Below are 25441 nucleotides of genomic sequence, written 5' to 3'. Positions count from 1 at the left end.
AGAATAATTAAATCAAGTAAAAAAATAAACTGTGAATGTATAGATTTTCAACCTTCCCTGGGATAATCCATCAAAGCCAAGCAGAGTTATTTATATTGCTATCCTTACATACTAAATATTTTTAAAGTTTTGTTTATAACAAAAAATGATCATATACATATAACATAGTTTAACATATTATGTTATTCTCAAATCTAAGTTTTTATAGTTATTGGGCTATATTTTTGTGGTAATTCAGTCTGTAAGTTTGGACTTATCACAAATCAGTACTTGTCATTATACTGATATATATTAGCAATTAATTAGAAAATAAATAGTGTCGATAACATTTCGAGTTGAAACAACTTTATAAAATCTGTAGTTAAACTTCGTTATGTGATGTTGGTACATTTAATGTCAATAATCATTGTTATATCTCCGACTTATTGAACTATTTTACGAATTGTTTTATTTTAATGCCACGTGTTTTATACTTGTTTCGTGATGGATATTGAAAGTGAGAATTATGCTATTAAACCTGAAGTGTATCGGTCAACTACATATGATAAAAATCTACACTGTCACCATTTACGTTATCTTATTACGCTGCCTATTGAATTATCGCACAGAAAATGTGCATACGTAATTACAATTTAAGTAAACGGTGAGTGACAGTGGCGATAAGGTCCTCCATTGTGATGTACACCCGAGATACAGTTAAATAATGTATATTTACTGCTAAGAATCTAAAATTGTTATTTTCTATTATCAGATCACATAGAATTAAGTAACAAGTTAAAATATTTTCTATTTTCATACCAAAAACAATATTTCTGTTGTTACCTACATAAAATAAAAAAAAAACATATGTAAACCATAACTGTCATCTAAGTTCGTAAGTGTTACAACAGTATCAACCTAATTCAGTAACGTGATGTTGCAGAGGTTAAATGTATTACAATGTGAAAAATAGAAAGTGTTGATATTCTAATATATATGCTTAAATGTCAATTATGTCAGATTAAAGACAACTATGTACAATTATATTAGGCTTAATTTTGTTTAATACATGTATTTTTAAAGTATTTAAATGTATTAATATATTTCTGTGGATGTGTATCTATTTCTTATTTAAAAAATATGATCAACTGCAGCAAGCTGTGTTAACTGACAACTACACTAAGCCTACACATGTCCTCATTCGCTCCTCTCATCTCTCTACTTCAGTTTGTATATTGTGGTTTAGTGTCCATAGTCTAAGTCAGGTCAGTGTGTACAACTTGTTAAAACATCACGGGACCAAATAAAGAAGAAAAAACAAGATACAATAATGTACTATAAAAAAAACCTTATATTGATATGCGATTACATCTCGAAAAAAATATGCAAGGAAAGTGTAAGTAGGTGTTAGACTCATAACTATAAACCACGAAATTATCCCCGAAAATTATTGTACAAAGTAAGCCATAAATCGATTTGCAAAAAAAACATCAAATAACGAAACTGCGGGTTGGCGTATTTTCACTATGTATTAAATTTGAGGGGAAAGAAATTGGTGTTTCAAAACGGAAAGGGGAGCTTAAAGGGACAGGTGCGCATCCTGGATCGAATACGGCATATCTCCGACTCACAAGTCTCACCGGAAGAATCAACCAGCAACGCCGACCCGGTAAGTTTGTGTCCCAACAAAAATTAACCGAGCAAATCCCCGGTAAGAAATACACTTAAATGGGTCCGTTGTATTGGAATTACCGTTATAGTAACCACTGAGTAACTGGTCAGTACCTGGTTAAACTGTACCACCTGGGCTTCGAATCCACGACCAGGCTGTGGGAGGTCCTGTGGTTTTTATGTTGGCGACCGTTAGCCATACTATAAATGCGGCAAAGTAATATTGATGGAATCGCCTTGCAGCAAGCTTTGAGATTGTTTATTTAAGGTTTTCTTTGTTGTTAAAATATTGCCGGCGAGAAATTTTATTCTTGGTACGCCAGTCCCAATGGCTGGAACCAGTGCTTCACTAAACAATGACTATACAGAGCTGATCAAAACCAGTGACCGAAATCACAGGGGTAGAAAGCTGATATGTGGCTGACAACGCTCTCCTTTATTCCAGCACCCAACAAAGGAAAAGCTACCGATAATGTCACGGTGAGTGTGAAACATTTATATTGTTGTCAGTTTTGGTTGGAAATTTTTGACCGTTCTTCTTGCAGAAAACAAAAAAGTCCTGTCACTAGGCTTTTCGAATCAAAAGACCAAGTAGAATCTCTTTTTTTGAAATATTTTAAAGTAGCAGCTATACATTTTATTCCCTTTTTTTTTTCGTTGCAGCCACTTCTTTCAAAAAGCAATGGAGAAGGCCATGCTATTCCCGTGACCTTCCCTTGTTCACTAACTTCTGTCGTAAAAGGTCATGTGATAATGATATGGATTCAACAACATCATATCTACAATCGAGGAAAGATTGAATACGGGACTGCAACGTGCAATGGTGACAAACTGCAAAAGGTATGAACTCATTTTAAATTTAGAAAAATAACTATTATCTCCTATTGAAAATGTAATGTCCATTTGGTTGTGGTGCCTTACTTATGAAACAAGAAAAATAGTTTAGGAGGGTATGAGGCAATATTTGTTCTTCCTTGCAGACGATCATGAGTCTTCGGCGCTGCTTTTACGTAACTCTGGTCATAGTATTTTCGGGCTGTTTTCAACAAGTCAATAGCTGTTTGTCCCGAACGGATTAAACACCAACAGAGGTCAGACTAGCCGCCATAGAAGCCTTCCGAAGGATACTGTCTTGCGATGCTGATGTAAGTAGGGATCTTGTATGCATTATTATAGAATCCTATATAAACGTGTTACTATAGAGACGTTCTATAAATATACACACTTAAAAGGACTGTTGTTTTTAATCGGTGTCATATATCGTTAAATTATCGACATTTATTTATTTATAGAGGACGGAAATCCAATCAGTATTTACAAACGAGATGATGATGAAGATTCCGGAAATTAGAATAGGAGGTGCTCTACCTTGCTTTGATGCAATGTCCCAAATGCCCCAACCATTGCAGCCCATGTGAAGCAGCAGTTGGAAACTGAGGAAGTGACCCAGGTTGGATCTTTTCATTTCATCTGGGTCACATCTGTCGAACCTCAAGGGAGACATCAAACATCCCCCTACCCAGAGCCAAGGCATACGAGCTATCCTTAAGAACGAAGAATAGTGAGGAGCAATTTCGATCTGGACAACAGGAAATTTTCCCACAACTAACGAGAAATCCTTCTTTCCTTGAAAAACTGAATGCTGGAGCATCAGTTGAGAGTAACCTTATCTGGTCTTTTCATCCTCCTTCCTGCCCAGGTCCGTGATGGCCAATCTGACAGTCGATCTTTTCGGGTAACTCCGTCAACTTGTTTGAATTCGGAGGCCGTGTCGAAGGTTTGGAATACTTTAATGGAGTCCTACTTTGGACCCAATGGCTATTTCCAGCGACAATGAGGCAGCTGATGTGAAATGAAACAGAGTGTCAAAGGCATTAGCGACAGGAAAATGAAAGAACATTGGAAGTCAGGTATGTGTTAAGAATCAACTCCTTTGTTAAGATTGCAAAGTATCATCAGCAATAGTTGCATTTAGTTTAGTTTTTTATGTTTTTGCTGTAATTTAAGGTTTTGCAAAATTTCATTATTTATCTGTTTTTTTTATACAGTTCGGAACATCAACGAATGGACTCAAAGCAGCACTTTTCACTAGAGTGTTCGGTAATGAACTCGGATATGTCCGTTCTTGATGGAGATCAGTCCTTACTAGGAGAGGACTTCAACATCCATTGAAAATACTCATCGGCCTGTCTAACAACCACGACTACACATTGACACAGAAACTTCATGTTTCTGGATAGTAGCCATCATCATCCCTACCAGTTCCGGCTTCCCATTAAACCTGACAGTAAATGGAACCGCCACAGTCGACATGAAGCTGTCCGGTAAAATGGACTTGAGGAAAGTGGCTGCCAGCCCTAGAAGTGTAGCAATTAGTGGATCTATTCAGCCAAGGTAAGTACACTTTGTAGCTGTAAATTAATTATTTTCTTCTTAAGCAAATCAATTTGCATTTATAATTACCAAATCTTCAATATCTTTATATTTTAGAGCAAACAAAACTTTAGAATCTATTAATGCGTCAAAATACCTCAGAACTGTGTTATTCTGTTTGTTTCAAACAACTAAATCTTAATTTTAGAATCAAGTGGTTACTGAAAGAGGTATAATTATGTTTTGTTTTATGTAACATTACTTTTCTTTTTAATTTCAGTGCTGCCCTAGAAGTATCAAGCATGATGAGTGTGGATGCCTTTGTAACAAAGAGCGGAATGAAAATGGTTTCCACTCTACACACAAGCACCGCTCTTCAGGGAAAAATAGAGTTGGCTGATGGTCGAGTTTTAGAGATGGAACTTGATATGCCTCGTGAAAAGATGGAAATTGTCAATTTCAAGTAAGTTTCTAAGTAATACAATTATAAGTTAAAAGTCTATGTTTCACTACCTTCACTCACATTAAAGTTTCACAAACAAGTGGTACCAGTTTTTATATTTCTATTACTGTTAAACCAAACTTTTATTCGCGTGCGATTTACTTTCGCGAAATTTCGCGATCGACCTCAAAATCGCGAAAGTTAAAATCTCCGCGAATTATTATCGTAACTTTTGTATGGCTGAACTAGTTTAAAAAATGCTTTGTTTTTTGAAGATGATCATATTTGTTCAGAAGTAAACTTTCTATATTCAAACTAAATAAACAAACAATTCATAGTTCAGACAAAACTAAATGCCAGGAACGCTACCATCCGCATGAGACGGTTGTTCTGTGTTTGAAACGGAATTCGCGAAAGGTTGTAACCTAGCCGCGATATAAAAGTTGGTTTACAGTACTGATAGGGGGGGGGGTATACATCCCCTTATATCAGGTCCTGCCTTTTTCACAGTCCACAAAAGACCACCATCGCGAACAGGAGAATGATTTACGGAGAACAAACAAACCCCACAAGGCGTGTACAGGCGAGACCGTAACTAAAGTATAACAGGAACTCCAGCTCTGTGGGGAGGTACAGTTCCCCAACGCCTCAATGAAAACAAGACGCTCCGTACTTCCCTCTGACAGGACACTATAAAAAAATGGCAGTCGATCTCCATCACAAGAAAGATACGCTGACCAGCTACAAATTCGACACTTAAATTTGTTAAGGTAAATTGATATGGATTTCTTGTATTCGGCTCAGTTAGTTACAATACCACAGTCACGGTATTTAGTTTGGTATTGCACATAGAATATCTATCCATTCTAAAATAATTGATTGCAGAAATGTTTTGTAGTAATAAGTATGATTCTTATAATTAACTATTGAATTACAATCATTATAAACCACGTATTCATATTTCCAGACCAAACAGAGTGTTGCTGCCAAGATAGCCTTCAACACGCCTGGTTCAACAGTTGATAGAAATATGGGAATTGATTTCCTGATGAACAAGGTTGACAAATCACTTACAATGGATTTCGTGTCTCCCTGGGCCCGGGCCAGTGCATCTGGTAAGTTATAATCTTTATTACATTTTTTTTTAATTTCTGAAAAGTATTTTATTAAAAGTGAATAGTTTGACAATAAAAACCAGTGTAATTGTGTTCATTGGCATTCCAAAAGTCATCATAGATCGTTCTGCTTATGTTGTCAAGTTTTGACCATTGAAAACTACAGGACAGGCCCCGTTGTAACAGTTCTAAAATTGATTTTTAAAAGCGAGCCTGTATGGGAATGCCAGCACGGACCATAGCCAGCTGGAGGACGTTTTAGGATTCCTATAATATGAATTCATTTCTTCGCATGCAGAGCAATTTTGATGGGAAATTTTATTTTTCTATTTCATAACAAATTATGCCATTGATATTTTAACATCATTTTTATCGACTTTACCTGACTATTCCACTTTAAAGGAGTTTTTGTAACACTAAAATTGCTTACCGAAATAAAACATTACCCTGAAAATATTTCTGCTTGTTAATGTATGCTAGGCTCTCTGACGAATGACAGTGCTCTCAAACGACTTGAAGGCCGAGTCACAATTGATTCGACCGAAAGAGTATTGCTGTAGTTGCTGAGGTCAGACAAACTCGTAAAGGGTTCTGCTTACGTCTACACTCCGACATTCAACGATGACGTCACCAGGAAAAGATAACATCAACCTAGGTGGAGCTGTCACATATCTCCCATCCAAGACAATGGAAGGAGACTTCACTCTAGCCGGGCATTAGGACACAACCGTTAAGGCTAGATGTAAGTATTCTTTTAATTCCTGATGCTTTTTTTCTAAGCCATTAATATATCTCCGATGATATTTTAACAAATTTAAAGTATTATGATCATCAATAGTCATAAAAAAATTATAGATTTACCGTCATATTCAATTGTTACATTTCAGTCTCCATCCAGAATAAGAAAAATCCTCAAATCAGTCATGGGCGGATTTTGCTTCACGAAAGGAAAAGGAAAACAATGCTGTAGCCCGTCTTCAGATATCGGGGAACTGCTAAGGCAATCAAATACAGACCCAACCTGTCCATCGTACACCAGAAAAGGAAGTTGTCGCGTTTGGTGGCACAGCAGAGTATAGACAAGGAAAATCGGTTCGCCATCGACCTTACTCTCAGCAAGATCGTTACTAAGGACATTTAAATTATTTTGGTAAATATCTTTTTAAATATATACAAATAAATGCAAATTAATGTCATCAGTAATGCAATAAAACAGGTGTCGTCTTAGAAACAATGCCAGAGAATATAGTTGTATTTTCAATTGGATTGTCAGTTTCAAAGATGTATCATTCATATTATTAAATGCACTTTTGAAATATTTTTTACAGTTAAAGTCCGTAATCTGGGTAACAAGGAAAACGATTAAGGTACCAGACCAAAGGGATATCAGGACACCTTACATCCTCACAAAGGTCCAATCCAACGTAGTCCTCAGGGGAGGTAAGGCACTTATCACCAGGGCAACCGGTCGATTACGTCATCCCCAGGGTGATTCGTGACAAACTCACCCATCAACGGAAAGGCCAGAACATTGCCAGGACGAAAAGCTCTGACGAGGGTAAAGGGGAACCAATGTGAGTAAAATATACTTTGTAACTGATATAAAAGTATGAAGGGTTTACAAAACTTTAAAAGTCTGAGGTTGAATTAAATTAATACGTCCATTATATGTTTTTAGAAATACCGCTTTTCAAGAAGAGGCCACAGTTCAATATCGGAGCAAATGTTGGACGCCAGTCACACCAGGAAATCCACAGGCCTGAAGTTCAACTTAGTCTATGGTGCGAACCAGAAGGACCAAAAAATAGACGCATTTCTCTTTCAAACCACGTCAAACACCAGCGTGTAACATGGCAACAATCACAATGTAGTTACTGATATTGCTCTGCAACATCTCGGAATGGATAAGTATCCTATGCTCCGTATCCTGAGTCAGCGTAAAATGAGGCTTGGGTCGTGTATTAGTGCTAGAAACTTAAATAACGCTATATACAACTGACCATACAATTGTTGAAATCTCTTAAATTACCTGTGATCGGTATTACAATGTTTTTATTAATTTAAATCGGGCCACTTTGGTGGGGGTGCCGAGTGGTGCAAGATGTCCGCGACATATTACCATAAACCCGCCACTCTGTGAGAATGTGAAGTTCGAATCCCATGTTGGACAGTTGCCAGGTACTTAGCGCTTGGTCCGATAGTTTTTTTTCGTCTTCCGTGTTACTCCAGCTTTCCTAGCTATTAATAGGACGTAAAACTAACAAAACCAAACCAAAAAGTATTATATTTGTAGCAATCTACACTTACGTTTACAATTTTCAGTGATTACTTATTTATGTTACCTCCGCAGGGTGTTGATATTGGCTTCAAGGGGCCGACACTCACATGACAGCAAACACCTTGAAACCGACTGCAACATTCCTTCCCGGTAAAGAAAATGAAGTTTCTACATCTCTTAGGCTGAGGAAACAAGAGTAAGGCCACCAAAAACTTGTCTGGTTCTCTGACGGTATCTTACGGGGGTAAAAACATTGAAGTAGGGTACTGACCTGGAAAGAAGGAACTGATGGAGAGTTCACAAAACACTATAACCGCACAATGGGCCAAATCCAAGAGGGAACACCATCGTAACAACCTTCAGACTGCCTTCATCCAGGGAAATGATTGGCTCTGTCGATGTCAATATGGCCCGACATGAGGCGCATGCGTATTGCTGGACAGTACTTCTTTACCCTTAGAAATATGAGCGCGTCAAACCGAAGTCCGTTCTTGCAGAGACCAATATGCACTTTCATCCTCATACCAGGTCATCGATGGAAAAGTTAGCGTCACAACGGATGTCGAATACCCATCTAGGCCGTATCACCTGTCGAAGCTGATGTTAAGGGACAGTTCCCCGCTTTATACAATTAGATCCAACCTTCTATGGGATGCTGATAATGGACGCCACCAAACGTCTCGAACTTGATGGACAGGCAACCATCGCTAATATCGACACTATCGAGTCAACATCAACAACAAGTCCCCACTTGGAGTATACGCAGTTAAACCTCGAAAACACCGGTGGAGGTAAGAAGTACATATCTCATGCCGATGTAGAATGGGGGAAATCAAAACGCATCTCGTGGACACGACTTTGATGAACAAGGAAAATAATAACTATGCTGGAACTCTTCAGTTCACAAGTCCTTTTTAGCGGCTACAGATTCCATTGCCATAGAAGCCCACCCATGTTTCTGATAGTTCGCAGCGGTATTCTACGAACCTTTTCATGTCGACTGGAAGCCATATCAAGAGGAGGATTCTCAACTACGATTACTCTAGTCAGAAGCCTATTTCGCTGACCCAAATTTGGGAAGGTGAGCTTATTGTTAAATGCCCAGTGAAGGGATTCCAAAAGGACAAACCATTAGGAATTCAACATAAATTCCAACAACAAGCTGACAACCATGGCTAAATTTACCTGGAACAAGAATTAGGTACATCTTAACATGGATGGAGCCAACAAGGGGTCAACTTTCATCACGTGACATACCGGACGTATCAGTCTAAAGACAACTCTCCCCCGAGTAGGTCCATGTACATTCGCGTGGCAGACATACTGACCGATGGCAGGACATTCTCTACACAACTTCAGCATCAACAAGGTCGGACAGGGAGGGATTACTTATGAAGGGGAGATGACTCATGACAAGATCTGGGTGGCAGGTACAGAACAAATGGGGACGACTTTCATTTGACGCGCATTATCTCACTCTATTCAGTCTACATGGAGTTCATCAAAATACCCCACTCGGACCATCAGAACAAACATCAACCGGCAATTACGAGTAGCCACAATGTTGAATTTGATCTCAACACAGACCATAACTTTGCCATGTTGAACGTGGAACTGGCTCCTTGAACATGAATGTTAGAGGAAACGTTATCCCAGCTGTCGGAGTATCTGTTTACCCCATGAGCAATGCTCGAGGTTTAATAAACAAAATGTTATCGGTATTTCAACACAATGACGAAACTATTCTCTCGCTGAAGAACAAGTAATACTGGATCGGGGGGAAAAAAATGGACACGCAAGTTTCAGTCCATGTGATGGAAGCGATGAACAAAAACGTTGTACCACTGCCGTAAGCTTGACGCGCCAGTACAATTGACTTCCCCTATAGTGGAAACCGTCAATCTGCAATGGGCACCAAACAAAGACTAATTACACTATCCGGAAAACTGGGTCAGACGAACGTTTATATAGCGGAAGTATGCGCATGCAATCCACCAATTATGACAAATGTCGAAAATTGACTTCAATCAGCAAAAAGATGGAAGGGAATTCATCATACACAGCATCTGCTCAGTATGGGTCAAACACAACTTTTTGTCACTGGAAACACCGCTTAACAGGACGGATAAACAATAAACCAGCATATTCCTCCTTGTCAACTCAGGATTAGAAGACATCCAAAGACTGGGAATCCAACCCTAAGAGTTTACCGGTGGACAGCATGAACACATTCCAGGCCTCAGCTTATTATCGAAATGCAGCCAACTATTAGTCCAGGATATCAGTTACGTCTAACTGGGGAATATGCAAGGGGATATCATCGGAAAGATAAGGTTAGACCACACCATTTTCGCTGCTCTTCCCATACAGTCAAGTCCGCACTCACCCAGTAATATGCAAGACAATACACGGACATCAGTCACTGAATGTGGAGAGCTACTTGCCCAGTCGGTATTTTTACATTGGAGACATCTCACAAAAACCCATGCCAGAAGACGTACTCGGAAGTGTAGAAGTAAATACTCCGTTTAAAACCAGATTCCACGCATTGCTGGAACAGTCAAATTCACTGGTAATAGGAGACGATTCCGTTCGAGTATTGTACTAGATGATTTTCAATGGACAGAAAATACGAGGCCAAGACTAGATTTGGAAGTGGTCGCAGACTGACCGGAGAACTTTCCCTTAAAGCACCACATATCAATGACATTGTCGCCATGGTAAAATCACGAAGGAAACAGCAGACAGTTCACCAGTCACGGACAACTCACCTGGCTTAACGGAGACAGATATCAGGCCATCACTGAATTTACCCGTGAGGGAAAGCTGGAAGGAAAAGTCATTTTGAAATCACCTCATTTCGAGGACATTACTGTCACAGCACATCATTCTGGAAATACCCAGAGGTTCCAGTCGAAATGCCGGACTTAACTACGGGGATGATATTTCCGAGGTCGAAATAGTTTTCGTCAACGATGCCAACTTAGAAGGAACCGCTATCCTCCGCTCACCATACACTGGAGAAATGTCCGCACTCGTCCAACACAACGGCAACATGGATGACTTCCAGTCACACGCTGAGGTTCAGTAATCAGTCACAGAAACAATTGGAAGCAGACGTCACCTTCAGGAACCGCGAAAACACTGAAGGTACATTCAAGGTCAAGAGTCCGAGGTTCAATACTGTTACCATACTATTTAACAAGAATGGCTCGTGTGGAACAACTTCCAAAGCCATGCTGAAGTAAAATACCAGAGGAATAACAAAATGGAACTTGACACAAACATTTAACATCGTCAACAAAATTGAAGGATCCTTCCTTCTTCAGACGCCCTTACACAGACAACCTGTCAGCTGCTGTACACCACACAGGAAACTTACAGCAATTCCAATGTCATGCCGAACTTATGTATCAACCAACAAAGAAAATTGAGGTGTGAATTATCATTCACAAAACGGCGATAGGATAGAAGGTTCTGTGGTCATCAAAAACACCATTCTGTGAAGATGTATCTGCCGGTTTCCTGCACGACAAACAGTCATCCCGTTTAAATACACACGGAGAAGTTCAATATGGCGCCAAAAAGGTACAAGGAGATATTTTCTGCCGGATGGGTAAAAAGTTGATTGGATCTTTTGCCCTAAAAACCCCGTTTACACTGACGACATGCATGCTGCTTTCCAACATTCTGGAAATATGAAGCAATTTTCGTCACATGCAGAGCTTAGCCTTAGTCCAAAGGATAAGAAATACGAAGGCCGATATCACATTTGCCAAGTCCAGAAAAATCAAAGCATCCGCAACGGTGAAATCAAAGCATTTCAAGGACTTAAATTTAGCTTTCACCAACAGAGGGCGCCTGGTTAAATTCAACAACAACATAGATGTCAGTTCAATACGGTAAGGATAAACTGGACACCGACGTTACTTTTAGCATGAAACCATCCATATCCTCAAGAGTTGGTCATCAATACACCATTCAAAGGATACCGTAAAATGCAGGCAAATATAAAGCACGTTGGAACATGGAAGTCTTTTAATACGAAAGCTACCGCCGCTTTTAGGAAAATCAAAGATCATCGGTAGTTCCAGATTTACATTATCGCCCCTTAGTGCTGATTATCAATGTTCAAACGCCGTTTGCAGGTTACAAACAACTGGGTGCATCGATCTCCCAATGCTGGAACCTTCTCAAGATTTCAATCTAGAGCAGAGATAAGCTACGGAAAGCAGATGGCGATTGTTGGTGATCTTCAATTTAACACTCAGCCATTAACAGCTCAGGTGTCAGTGACTACCACCGTACACTGGATATGGAAAGTTTCAAGGCAAAACTCACTCACACACCGGAAATAGCAACATCTACCAGAGTAATCTCAATGTCAATCTTCCTCGTAAACAAAAGGATCTCGGCAGAAGCAAATGTCGACTTGACTTCTGGAATAGTGTCAGGACTTTAGCATAGTTACACCTTTCAAAGGTTACCAGAAAATGAAATGCTGCTCTATCCCACACTGGATCATTGTCAAACTTTGCATGCCCATGCCGAGGCTGGAACAGGTAACCCACGCCGCATTGCTGGAGATGTCCGCTTTAACATGCTAGATGCTGTATCTGGAGAGGCAACCCTCTTACAACACACATTCCGTGGATTCAAGAAGACACAAGCTGCATTTTCATTGAAAAAGTCCCCGTCCCCCCCCCCTCCCCCCCCCGTGATTTACGATTCCATGCCGCCGAAGTAAACGCAAAGAAAGAGAAAACACGAAGTGGATTTGCACATTTTCAACCAAGGCTAATATTGCAGGTAATTTTTTTATACAAGAGTCCTCCTTGCCTGAATACCGTCAAAGCAACATTTGCACCATTCCGGAAACAAACCGTGGTTTGACTTCTCTGAAGGAAAAGTTGTTTATGTGGCAATCAGATTGTGTCTGGACCAAACTGAACTTCAACTCTGTTACCCTCTATTATGGTTACTGCTACTGTTAACTCCAATGTGGACCTCACCTGCCACCGTAACGTTCTCTCACGACGGCAAACCTTCAAATATTTCAAACTCCCAAGTTTGATGCAGCATACGCAGCATCTCACACGTGACTGTTGAAGTGACTGATGACCCTCAATACTCGACGAGATAGTAATTCGTGGCAAGCATCAGTGTCTGAGAAGTCCTTTTTCTACCAGATGGAAGATCTAGCGCAGCAACATTTTCCCACCACTGGAATACTTCCCTAATGGTCAATATCAAATCGAGAGGTAGTTACAAGGGAGAGGAGGTAGACACTGTCCTCGTTGTAGATTCAGAACTCAAAGAAGGAATTGTCAGGTTACTGTAAACCACACCATTTAACGACTACCGACAAAATGAAAGCCGCCATCAGTCACTACATTTACACAAGAGATGGTTTTGCATCAAACCTGGTAATGGAACACAATGAAGAAAAAGATTGAACTTCAAGCTGTTATTAAACAAAATGAATGGTGGTTCTCAATGGCAGGTTTGTCATTGAAATCAACTTTTGGTACAACGACGTGGTCGGTGAATTCAGTCCACACAGGGTCAAACGTCTGGCTTTCGTCACACATTGCTGAATTGAACATACAGATGGAAAGAAGCAGTTCCAAACTGAAGTGTAACATTTTGAGCTGTAGCCCTCATGGTGATATCTGACCACTACCATGAACCACTCCCTGTGGATCAGAAGGATAGCGCACCATATAGAGAGCAAACAATTACTCACACCAAGGTTCTGATGATGACGAGTTTCATCCTTCTCATTCACGGAGCTTTCCACTTAACAACCAGAGAAATCAGTGTGGTGATGGTGTACCTTTAGTTTCTCTCAAACCGAATCGATGCTATAAGAACATCAATAAGGGACACCACTCACTAAAGACCTTAATGTTGTTTTCACTCAAAGTGGAAAACAATGACGAACATGCAGTCACATGGCGAATTAACATATGGAGCCGTGTCAACAAGGAGATCGAAATTGACGTAATGTGGAACTTAGTAATTCCCATTGATGGAACCACTCACCATCAAAACACACAGTGGAAGGTTTTAATAACATGCTGTTTAAATAAAACCACGAAGGAGGGAGTCAACGGCTTCCGTTCAAGCGCTACAGCAGTCTACTACAGGAAACAAGAAAATCGAAGCATCGATTGTTTTCAAAAAAACGGTGCCACACAAGAGGTATCGATGGCATTCTCATCTCCTTTTACATCTGATTTGTCCGCGCATCAATTGTGAAAGGAAACGACGAGACAACAGGCGAGGTATATTACAACAACAATGAGAAAATGTATGTAAAACTCACATACTCTACAGAACCTGTTGTAGAGGGATCCCTTCCTTTTCCGAAGCGTCATTCCAGGAATGGAAGCATTGAACGGTGCTTTGAGGCACGAGGAATCCAGCCAAACAAAGGTTACACATGTCGATTTCACCACCAACGGTCAGACATTACAGATCGACGTGACATTGAAAAAACGGATTTAAAAAGCAGGGATCTGTTCGCATCAGGACACCAATTACTGGGTTGGGAGGATTTGAGTAATGACAGTTTCCCACAAACAAGGAAGATCTATCCTGGAGTCATCAGTACAGGTGGACTACAATGGACAGCAGGGTTCCGCTGAAATATCACTTACATGGAGAAATAATGTTGATGCATCTTTCCGTATCGCTACACCGTTCCGAAACTTTAGAAATATCCGAGGTTCACTCTCCGTTTCTGGACAGTATTCAACAATTTATGGGCCACGCTGACTTCCAGTACGCTCCATCTAAGAAGTTTTCTGGGAGACCTAACATTTTCCTCCGCTAACGTGTTGGAAGGTTCTGTTTCTGTAAGCACACCTTTCGTTGGATACGAAACAATGGCAGCCGCTTTCAGACATGATTGTTTCCACAGATAATCTCTCCAGTCACCTGGAAATAGCCTATCAGCCTAACAAGAAACTTGAGTTGGACGTGACAGGGTCACTCGGAGACACGTCTAATGGACAGGTCACAGTCAAAAACACCATTCGTAGGATACGAAGAAACAACTGGATACGTTCTCCCAGACCATGCGACCAAACGGTTATGAAGCTCGTCTACAGGCCGTATACAATCAAGGAAAGCGAGTAGAACTCGTATTGAACGCAGCTTCCCAAGAAGGTCAAATCACATTCAGGACACCATTCCCAGGATTTGAGGAGATGTCCGCAGCGTACAACAAACCAGATGACATCAGACAGTGTATCTGGCCATGTCGAAGCTGCTTACCTGAGGCCAAAAACTGGAAGCTGATGTTGCTTTGATCTACATCAAACTGCAAGTTTACTATAAAAAACACCATTTTGTAGGATACGAAGAGATGTCTGTCGGTTTCACCCACCGAGGAACACTCCAGAAATTTCGCTTTGCAACCTTGACGTATCTTATGAACAGCAACAGCATGATTTACAGTCGATATTACAATTTCAAAAAAAGCGGCCGATTTGTATAATGACCACGCCATTTGTTGGATACGAACAAGTTTCCAATGGGTTTTACCAATGCTGTCACCAGAACCGAGATATCAGGTACAGCTGAGGTTACATTTACCACCGGAAAGAAAATCGAAACTGAATTCACATTGTCCTCCCAATCTAGTCGTGTTTACACTAAAAACGCCATTCACTGGATATGAATAAATGACAGTAGCTTTCACCCAACAACTAACCAACTCTCGTTTCACTGGTATGGTAGAAGTTTCACCTGCAGTCCGCTGAAAAGTTTGAAATTGCCGTTGAACTGTCTTATTCGTCTGGGCATATAACAGTTAAAACACCAATGGAGGGCTACGATTTAATGTCTGCAGAATACACAAACCAATTCTCAGGGGAACGGTTCACTCATCAATCTGAACTGACCTACATTCCTGGACATAAACTCGAGCTTGATGTCTTACTTTCCACTGAAGAGGGTCGTGTTATCGTTCGAACACCATTTCAGGGGTATGAGGAAATGTCAGCGTCATTCACAAACCAGATGACGGACATCAGTTTCAGCACACATGCAGAAGTAACATATCTGCCAGGAAGGAAGATTCAAGTTGATATTTCACTTTCGCCAGAAGACGGTCAACTGTCCATCAGAACCCCATTCAACAGATTCGAGGACATCTCTGCTTCCTTTACAAACCGTATCAATGGCCAAAGTATCACTAATCACTTTGAAATCATGTATCAGCCAGGACAACGTATAGAAAGTGAGATTTCCATTTCACCCAGGGAAGGAAGCATTGTTCTGAGAACTCCTTTTACAGGATTCGAAGCCTTATCGTCTGCATGGCGACATGAAATCACAGGACCAACAGCATTTCCGGCAGTGTTCAAGTATCTCTCATGCCGAACGATAAATTTGAAATAGATATTTCTATCTCTGCAATGGCTGGACATCTCACGCTCAAAAAACGCCATTACCAGGGTACAGAGTCATGTCGACCGCTTATTCTACACAGGTTTCTACCAACAGTGCTTCGACCACATTTGAACTTTCCTATAAACACCAGGTGAAAAATTCGAAGTCGATGTTTCTTTTCTTTATCTTTCGCACAAGGTCATTTCATCGCAAAGACTCCTATTGCAAACGCTATGAAAACGTTCTCTGAAGCAGTCATACACGCCAATCAGCGCACGAATAACTTTTTTAAACAATGCTACTGAAGTAACAGAAATGCAAGTTTTGCAAACCGCCTTAATGCTAACGTGCTATTACGTAAAAACTCCTTCACTGGTTTTCACATCATGAAACAGATTAGAGCAATTTCTACACGATATCCCATGTCATGCAGCGTTGAAAAGTTCCGTTTTGCTTGATTAATGGAAAAATTTCTGTTGCTTAAGCCATCATGACAACACGTGGAAAATTTCATCTTCCCTGCACTCATTCCAAACTAATTTTCGAAGTTTTTTTTAACCAACTGAATGCACAATGAAATCATGGAACCGATTTGCCTTAAGCGGGCGAAAGATGGAATTACTACAGAGTCATGTCGACCGCTTATTCTACACAGGTTTCTACCAACAGTGCTTCGACCACATTTGAACTTTCCTATACACCAGGTGAAAAATTCGAAGTCGATGTTTCTTTATCTTTCGCACAAGGTCATTTCATCGCAAAGACTCCTATTGCAGGCTATGAAACGTTCTCTGCAGCATATACCTTGGACGCACGAAGAACTAACTTTGCCTTACATACTGAAGTCACAGCCCCAAACACCAACAAAGTGGAAGTTGATGTCAATGCAAGTTTTGGAAACCGCCTTAATGCTAACGTGGTTGTAAAAACTCCCTTCACTGGTTACGAACAGATTAGCTTGACTATATCCCATGTCATGCAGCGTGGAAACATGAAAAGTTCCGTTTCGCTTGATTACGGAAAGGAGATTTCTGTTGCCGCCATCATGACAACACGTGGAGCAATTTCATCTTCCCTCACGGTAAAAAACTCCATTCCAGGGTTACAGAATTTTCAAAGTTAGTTTTGACTTAACCAAGAATGCCCGATCAATCGACAACCGATTTGCAGTTGAGTTAAGCGGACGAAAGATGGATTACAGCCTGTCTGTCAGCTATGTTCCTGCTCTTGATGCTACCTTTGTCCTGAGGACACCATTCCACGGGATGGAGACGACAACTGTGGCATTCCAACATGTTACGTCAACTGCTAATCAACAAATCCACGGAACATGTCATTTACAGCAACCAAAAGAAGATCGAAGTTGACATAACCGTACAGATGGAAAACGGTATTGTAGGGAGCCTAGCCCTTAACACTCCATTCGTAGGATTTGAGTCCAATACCGCTTCAGTTGAACTGCACATGTCAGAGACTACGTTGACGTCTACCATTACCGCCGCTGTAGGTGCCAGGAGCATCAGGCAGTCACTTAAACCTTGGTATGACCGACAACTCAATGACTGGCTCCATCAACATTCAGACGCCTTTCGAAAATTTCCAAAATATGGTCTTAGTCTGAATGCAGTAGGGTCATCGTCTGACAGTAAAATCGACATCGCGGTTACATATGATGAAACCAAACCTGTTGAAATACAACTGAAACATACCATCTCAGGAGAAAGATATGATGCCAGTTTCCTTTTCCGTACACTGTACATGCCTGAACTATCAGCCCGTGTCACACATAATGGTAATTTGAGAGCATTTTCTAACGAACTGCAGCTGTCAGCAGGATCAGACTACAGTCTTCAGCACGATTTCACATGTCGATTCGAGGAAGGATTGGCCGATGTGTCATCTACCTTTACTGGAAATCTCGCTGGACGTAGACATTCAGTAAAATCTACATTTAGTCACCAAGGACCGATCAACAACTTCAGAACAAACCTAAAGAATAATTTTAACGGCCGTAAATCAGCCTTGAGCGTATCATTCAGAAATGCAGCCTCCATTGATGGATCAATTGTTTTGAAGACACCTTTCAAATCTATCAAAAATGTCGCAGCAACGCTCCAGCACTCCGGAGATCTAAACCAGTTCTCCACCATTGCCAATATGCAACTTACGCCAACCAAAGTAATAGCAGCAAAGGTAGATTTCTTCAAGCACCGTCTTCGTCGTATCAACGCTAATATTGAACTCACCACACCATTTGAAGGTTTGGAATTGACAAAGATCGCATACAGACATACAGTGTCATCTAATGATGTCAAAGTCTTCAGTGATGTGACATACGGATCAAGTAAAGTGAGCGGTTCATTGAAGACATCCAAGTCTCCGTTGTCTTTTGATGTTTCTCTTCAGACACCTTTCACTGATTTCGAAGACGTCGGAGTGAAAGCAAAGTATGCCAGACAAGGTCTCAGTCACGACATCAACATGAATGTAAGATATAACACTGGAAAGGACATTTCTTTCAAGTCGTCGGTCGATCTCGCCGCCAATCCCATTACCCTGACAGCAGATCTCGCAACTCCATTTGCTGGTTACGAACTGACCGAATTAAGGTACACACACACTGGACGTTTCCCCGACTTCAGATGTACCGCTGACTTTTCAGCCTCGTATGTCTCCCCAATCAATGGAGAGTTGGCACTGAGGTTTGGATCTATCAGCGATATGGACATCCTTGTTACGTTTACAAGTCCATTCTTTGAGAACGCCGAAGCAATGAAATTTGTGCTTCGTAATCAGAAAGGAACAAACGATTACCAGTCACACACTGAAGTTGCTTGGTCGCAGACCGATGTCATCGCAGTTGACGGCAGCTTTGCCCACAGTGAAACATGGAATGGAAACACAGGAAATATTGGTCTCAGAATTGCAACTCCATTTTCTTCCCTTCGTTCAGTTGTTGTAACTGTCGGTCATGATTTGGTTTCATCCAAATACACGGAAACAGTCTCCACAGAGTTGAACGGCAACAAAATCCTTGACATGGATGTTGTAATTGGAAAGGACACAGCATACGTAGCAGAATTAACGATGCGGGCACCACGGACAGTTGCATTTTCATCTAATGGTGAAATATCAGACTCTGTCCTCAGAGGAGACGTGAACATGAACTGGGACACGAAAAGCCAGGACAGCAATGTTAGAATGTCAGCTGTTCTCAATGACGGCAGTGACAGATTTACCAAGAGGAAGGATATGTCCGTCACAGTCACACTACCAAGAAAGACAGTCGCCGTCTCCGGTTCCCTCAGTAAGTCATCTGTAGCCGTAAGCTCCAGTGGAAACGTAATAGTTGACGGTGTTACCAAATTTGGAATTGACTATGAAACATCCGCTAAAAATAAGCGCAATAACAAAGAACGACGCAACTCCTTGGCTATTCGACTTCCATCCAGAACTCTTAAAACAACCGGTCTCTTCAGTAACAGCTACGGTACCAAGACCACTGAGGGCGCTATCTTTTGGGATGCCGACAGAGACGAAACAAAGAAAATTGGAGTGAGAACCAGCCTTATTCCTCAGGGACGATCAACAAAGGCTGACTTCTCTGTTAGCTTCCCGAGTATCGGAAAGGTTAGTACTATGCTATATAAATGGTTATAACAATAAGCACATCGCATTTCTTCATCAATGTCATCATTCATTAATGTCAATTTTCGTAATGTCCTTTCATCTGGATAAAGATTCATTTATTAACAAATAGATGAGATTGGATAATTTGTTTTATGGATTGCTAAGATCACAAGGTACTTCAATAAACAAACATGTGTATATCGTATATACATAAACAATAATAAAAGTGTTTGTACCTTCTAATATGTTGTTGCCCTAACCTGTTTCATTTTCACATCTATAGAATGTCAAGCTGGACTCTGAAATGACACTGAACAGCGGAAATATCATCTTTGATGGCAAAACTGAACTCAGCTACTCAGGCGATGCTAGCAAAAACCTCGTGATCCATTCCCGAGTAGAAGACCTATCGTCCGGATTTAGAAAGAACTACAGTTTTATTGTTGGTGTCACTCACCCCGCCACTACCATTGACGTTCAACTCTCATCTCATCTCGGTCACGTGGACAACAAGTTTACCGCCGACGTGGGTCTGGAATACCTAACAGCCCAGCGAAACAGGAAGAACTTCGCCCTAATGGGAGAAATCGATAGCATGAGGAAGCAGATGAAAGTTGAGGTAAAACAAAAATTGTATTTTATATAGCGTTGTTTTAGTATAATTTGTCCATATTTGTCCATGAAAGCCAGTTCTTTACATCAAATGGAGGAATCGATACTATAAGGAAACAGATAAAAGTAGAGGTAAATTTATTTTGTATTTCACTGCGTATTTTGAATAGAACCCGTTCATATAGCATTCAAATTAAACACTGATTTATTTCAGATGGTATCTCCAGTGAAATCTATCATGGTGTCAGGTCAGGTCAGTACCAGTGTTCCATACAGACTTTCAATCAACAACCTGTATGACGAAAGGCCAATAGACGCAGAATTGACCATTGATCCCAGCAATCTCAGCATGGGATTCCATATGAACTACGACATTGGTACGTAATTCTCTGCTTTCATTTAAGTTTTTCATTTCGATTTGTTTCTGTTTTAAGTGTGTAGTTTTTCTTGTGATTTAGGTATCTGTTGTATTAATATTAGTTATTTTGTCTACAGACAACTCAGCCAAGATGCTACATGCTGAGGCTAAATACGTGAATAGTACCGCTATCAGAGCTGAAGTTTTCCGAGAGGAGAATTCACAGAGGATTACCGACACCTTGTTCGCTATGCGCCTTAATAGCTCCAGACTTCTTCACTCCAGGTTACATTGGCGTCCAACCATTGTCCAGGATCTCAAGGTGAGTCTAATCATCTACAGTTCCTATGTTTATGTTCAAGCACGTGCATCCCCAATTGAAGCTCTCTATTGGTAGTTTTAACTTATTTTAAACGCTGATGTTGTTTGTTTCACAGTCATATGGACTCCGACGTATGGCTCGTAACAACAGAGATCTTGTGGAACTCTATGATGAAGTAACATCAGCTGTCAACGAGGAGGTGAACTCCAAGTACAATAACATCAGATCTGCCATTCTGGAAGAATTGAAGACTTTGATAAGAATTTGCTGTCACTAATGTTAAGGGTCTCAGACAGGACGTCTCATCTCTCTCGGAAACAGTTGACTGTGCCATGTTTAATGTCGAGGATTGCTCGTAAGTAGTTCATACTTATACAAATAATTGTAAATAATAAGTAATTATCGCAAACCAATCAGTAAATAGGGGAAATAATTATTCACATTTGGTAATATTCACAACATGTTTAACCAAGTAGTATACAGGGGAAAATATTATTCACAGTTACCAGTATTCGCATTATGCTTCAACCAATCATGATATCTGTGAAATATTTATTCAAGGTTAGTGTTATTCGGAACATTCTAAGACCTAGTATTATAAGGTGAAAACATTATTAAAATAAAAGTGATCAATTGCAATCTGCGCAGCATGGGACAATACCTGTTATCATGAATGTTATTATGTATACATGTTATTTTGTACCTATTGTATTCTTTCACAGACAATACCTCACAGCTGCTCTCCAAATCTCCGAAGCCTTGACCAGTGGATGGAGGCTGCCATCTCTACGCCCGTGTCCTATCCTATGAAGGAGTCTGTAGATGTTTATGTTGTTGGAGGACGCTCACTCTTACAGGTATCTATCGCCCTGATACTGCCAATTATCTACACCAAAACATAAGATTATTCTCACCAAAACACAAGATTCTTCTCACCAAAACATAAAATTATTCTCACCAAAACATAAGATTCTTCTTACCAAAACATAAGATTCTTCTCACCAAAACATAAGATTCTTCTCACCGAAACATAAGATTCTTCTCACCAAAAATAAGATTCATTTCACCAAAACATAAGATTATTCTCACCAAAACATAAGATTCTTCTCATCAAAACATAAGATCCATCTCACCGAAACATAAGATTATTCTCACCAAAAGATAATATTCTTCTCACCAAAACAAACGATTCTTCTCACCGAAACATAAGATTCTTCTCTTCGAAACATGAGATTATTCTCTTCGAAACATCGTACCATTTTCACCGAAATCGTTACATGTTAATGATCGCGATCTATTGACAGTGTTGGGATAATTTGAAAGTACAGTGTTAGCTGTAAAAACCGGTCCATGTATAATTAAACAGTATGTTCCGGTCATATACATTGGAAAACAGAGTTTTCATACATTTATTCACACACGACATTTTTAAGATTTGAAAATATTGTTTAAATAATTTGATGCTAGTGGATTAATTATTATTGTATATCTCTCTTTAGTTAGGAGGACAAGAATCGATGACGAATTACGCTGTCATGATGGATGTCTTGGATGAGAAACTTGGAGAACTTTCGACAGCAGTGCTGAGGACATTCAAAGCCTACCACGATCATTTCACTGGTAAGGTTAAAAATTTCAGGTTTAAATTTGGAATATTTTCTTCGTATTAATACGTTTGTTTGTTCCTGATCCCTTGTAATCACGAATATGTGAACAGTAATAGTTTTAGGCAAATAAGAAGTTCTGGTAAGCAAGATCTTGAAATTGTATCTGTTTCAAATTTTCAACACTTTTTGCTTTCCAAATATAGAAACGACAATGCATATTATTATGTATCAATAGCCTGTTTTATATAACTTAAGTATGTTTATTTTCCAGCTGCTATCGCCCAGCCACTAAACACAGACGCTGTACGTGTCGCTAAAGCCAAGTACAATGAATACCTCACCAAACTGACCAGCCAACTGCCTTCTGTCAGAAACATGGCCCAGCGGTACACGTCATCGATGTACAACACCAGGGAACAGGTCAACTCCGCGCTGTACGGACTGTTGGACAGACCGGAAGTTACGTACGCGAGGTCACAGGTAAGATATCGTAGCTTTTAAGCAGAGATCAGAACAAATGTATGTGAAATAGATATGTTGTACAATTAATAACTGTTGCGTCATTTAGAATGTTATTGGTTATATGAATGTATGATTAACTTGTGTATTTCTATACATTCAATTGCTTCCTTTCATGTCTTGAAGCGAACTTTTGTTTGTACAAAGAAAGTAATTAACCAGCATTATAATTTCTATGCAACAGGCTGCTGCAGCTTACAAATTCTGGGAAGTTGAAAAGAACACAAAAGCCGCCATCCACAGTGTATACAATTACATCATTGAGATAATCGAGGAAGAAATCGAGTCCCTGAAATCTGTGATTACTGACCTTGAGAAGACAAAGATAACAGTATTTGACCCCGTGAACGGCGAGGTTCAGACCGACACCTACCTGATTGTGCCAATGAAATCTCTAAAGTCACTACCCGGCATTGATATGGTCCAACACTACAACAAGATCCGCTCCTACCTACCGGACACCACTCAGTGGACATCCATCTTCGATTATGTCCCCTCCTCAGATGTAGACACCTGGATGCCACCATTTGATGGTAGGTGTAAAAATGGAATCATGCGTGGCATGGAATTTCTTTCCGCTCAGCCTTATTTTGTTTAAATCCTAAATTGTCTTCGATGTAATTAATATCTTTCTCCACGGCGTTCAAATCATAAAAAAATTTTTTTAAATGATAATGGTTCATCATTTTCTTTCATTTAAATATGTGGGAAAATGTTATCAAACGTGTATTCGTAAGTAAGACATCCATGGAAGGTTCTGACTGACCAGCATTCCAAAAATCTCGAAAAGATTTTCCAAGTGGGCTGAGTTCGCCATAGATTCTGCACAGATGCTTATTAGATTATACATGTAATCCAGTTTATGAATGATTATAACTCGTGTTGATTTATTGTCTTTCCAGCTTTCGCCACAGTAGAGGGTAACACATTCACAACATTTGACGGTAAAACCTACCAGTTTGACGGCCGATGTAGCTATGTTTTGGCTGGTGACTATATGGACGGTAACTTCTCTATCATCCTCGATAATATGAGCAAACAGAAGAGGAGGGTTATTATCTCTACCACACAACACACTGTACAACTCCTACCAAAGAACAAGGTGATTATTACACATCTCTGACATTCACTGTAACATTGTTTATCCCCATAGATTGTAATATTTAAATGTGTTGGACCTTTGCATCTTTAATCTTTGAGAGTTATGTATGCTTATAACGTAATTTTACGCACAATCCAGAGACAACAAAATCAGTTGAAAATGGCTATCGCAAGGAGACATAATCATCATAATAAGATAAATCTCATATCAAAGTAATATAACAAATTGACATATACTTCTGTGTTATAAAATCATTCTTAGGGAAACACTAATTAATCCTTTGCTTGTATGTTTACAGCTGAGAATTGATGGAGCCATTGTTGAAATGCCATTCCACGCTCAGGATATATCTGTAATCAATGATGGTGATGACGTCACAGTTAGTGGGCATGGCTTCACCGTTCGCCATAATGTACCACGTGATATGTATGAGATCGGACTGAATGGTTGGTACTACGGCAAAACTGGAGGTTTATTGGGAACCTACGATAATGAACGTCATAACGACATGATGATGTCATCGCGACAAATCACCAGTGACGTCACCACTTTCGCCGACACATGGGAAGTTAAGGACAGATGTCGTTAAAGGACCTTGTGTTGAATTGGAATCTTTTAATCAATATGTGATAATTAAAACATTCGGACTTTGTTCAAAATTGTTGAATGTTTAAATACAATAAAATGATTTATAGCATGCAATATTTGCGTTAGTGTTTCTGTAATGAAAACCGATGTACATTTCACATTTATGAAAATGTTCGTTCAGGCAAGAACGCCGATGCAAAGTCATTATGATTATGAAGAGAAATATAGTTCAGTAGGCCTAATTAACATAATGACGTAAACTTATGAGCTATACAGCTAGCAATATTACTCAAATTAAAATTTATCACATTATCCGCCTGATATCCAGTGATTTCGCCCGTGTAATATTTTTGCATATGTCACTAGTGTAATATGACCGGGAGCGATTTTGATCGGCTGGAAATTCATTGTGACGTCAGACAGAAACAATAAAACGTCAGGGTTA

The 25441-nt window shown here is 39.9% G+C and overlaps 1 protein-coding gene across 1 annotated transcript; it reads left to right on the top strand.

Annotated features, from left to right (window-relative positions):
* The first annotated feature begins 16886 nt into the window (after positions 1–16886).
* LOC138308630 (uncharacterized) lies at positions 16887–25110 on the top strand. The gene is made up of 12 exons (XM_069249670.1): positions 16887–19888; positions 20172–20507; positions 20715–20877; positions 20996–21180; positions 21296–21449; positions 21683–21741; positions 21903–22037; positions 22680–22800; positions 23059–23267; positions 23491–23839; positions 24209–24408; positions 24707–25110. The coding sequence occupies exons 1-12, from the start codon at positions 17552–17554 to the stop codon at positions 24995–24997; spliced, it is 4539 nt and encodes a 1512-aa protein (XP_069105771.1). The 5' UTR covers positions 16887–17551; the 3' UTR covers positions 24998–25110.
* The last annotated feature ends 331 nt before the right edge of the window (positions 25111–25441 follow it).

Source organism: Argopecten irradians, chromosome 15 (assembly GCF_041381155.1).
Source record: "Argopecten irradians isolate NY chromosome 15, Ai_NY, whole genome shotgun sequence".
In the NCBI taxonomy this organism is placed as follows: Eukaryota; Metazoa; Mollusca; class Bivalvia; order Pectinida; family Pectinidae; genus Argopecten; species Argopecten irradians.
Note: the sequence above shows the minus strand (reverse complement) of the source record. Positions and strands in the feature narration are given on the sequence as shown.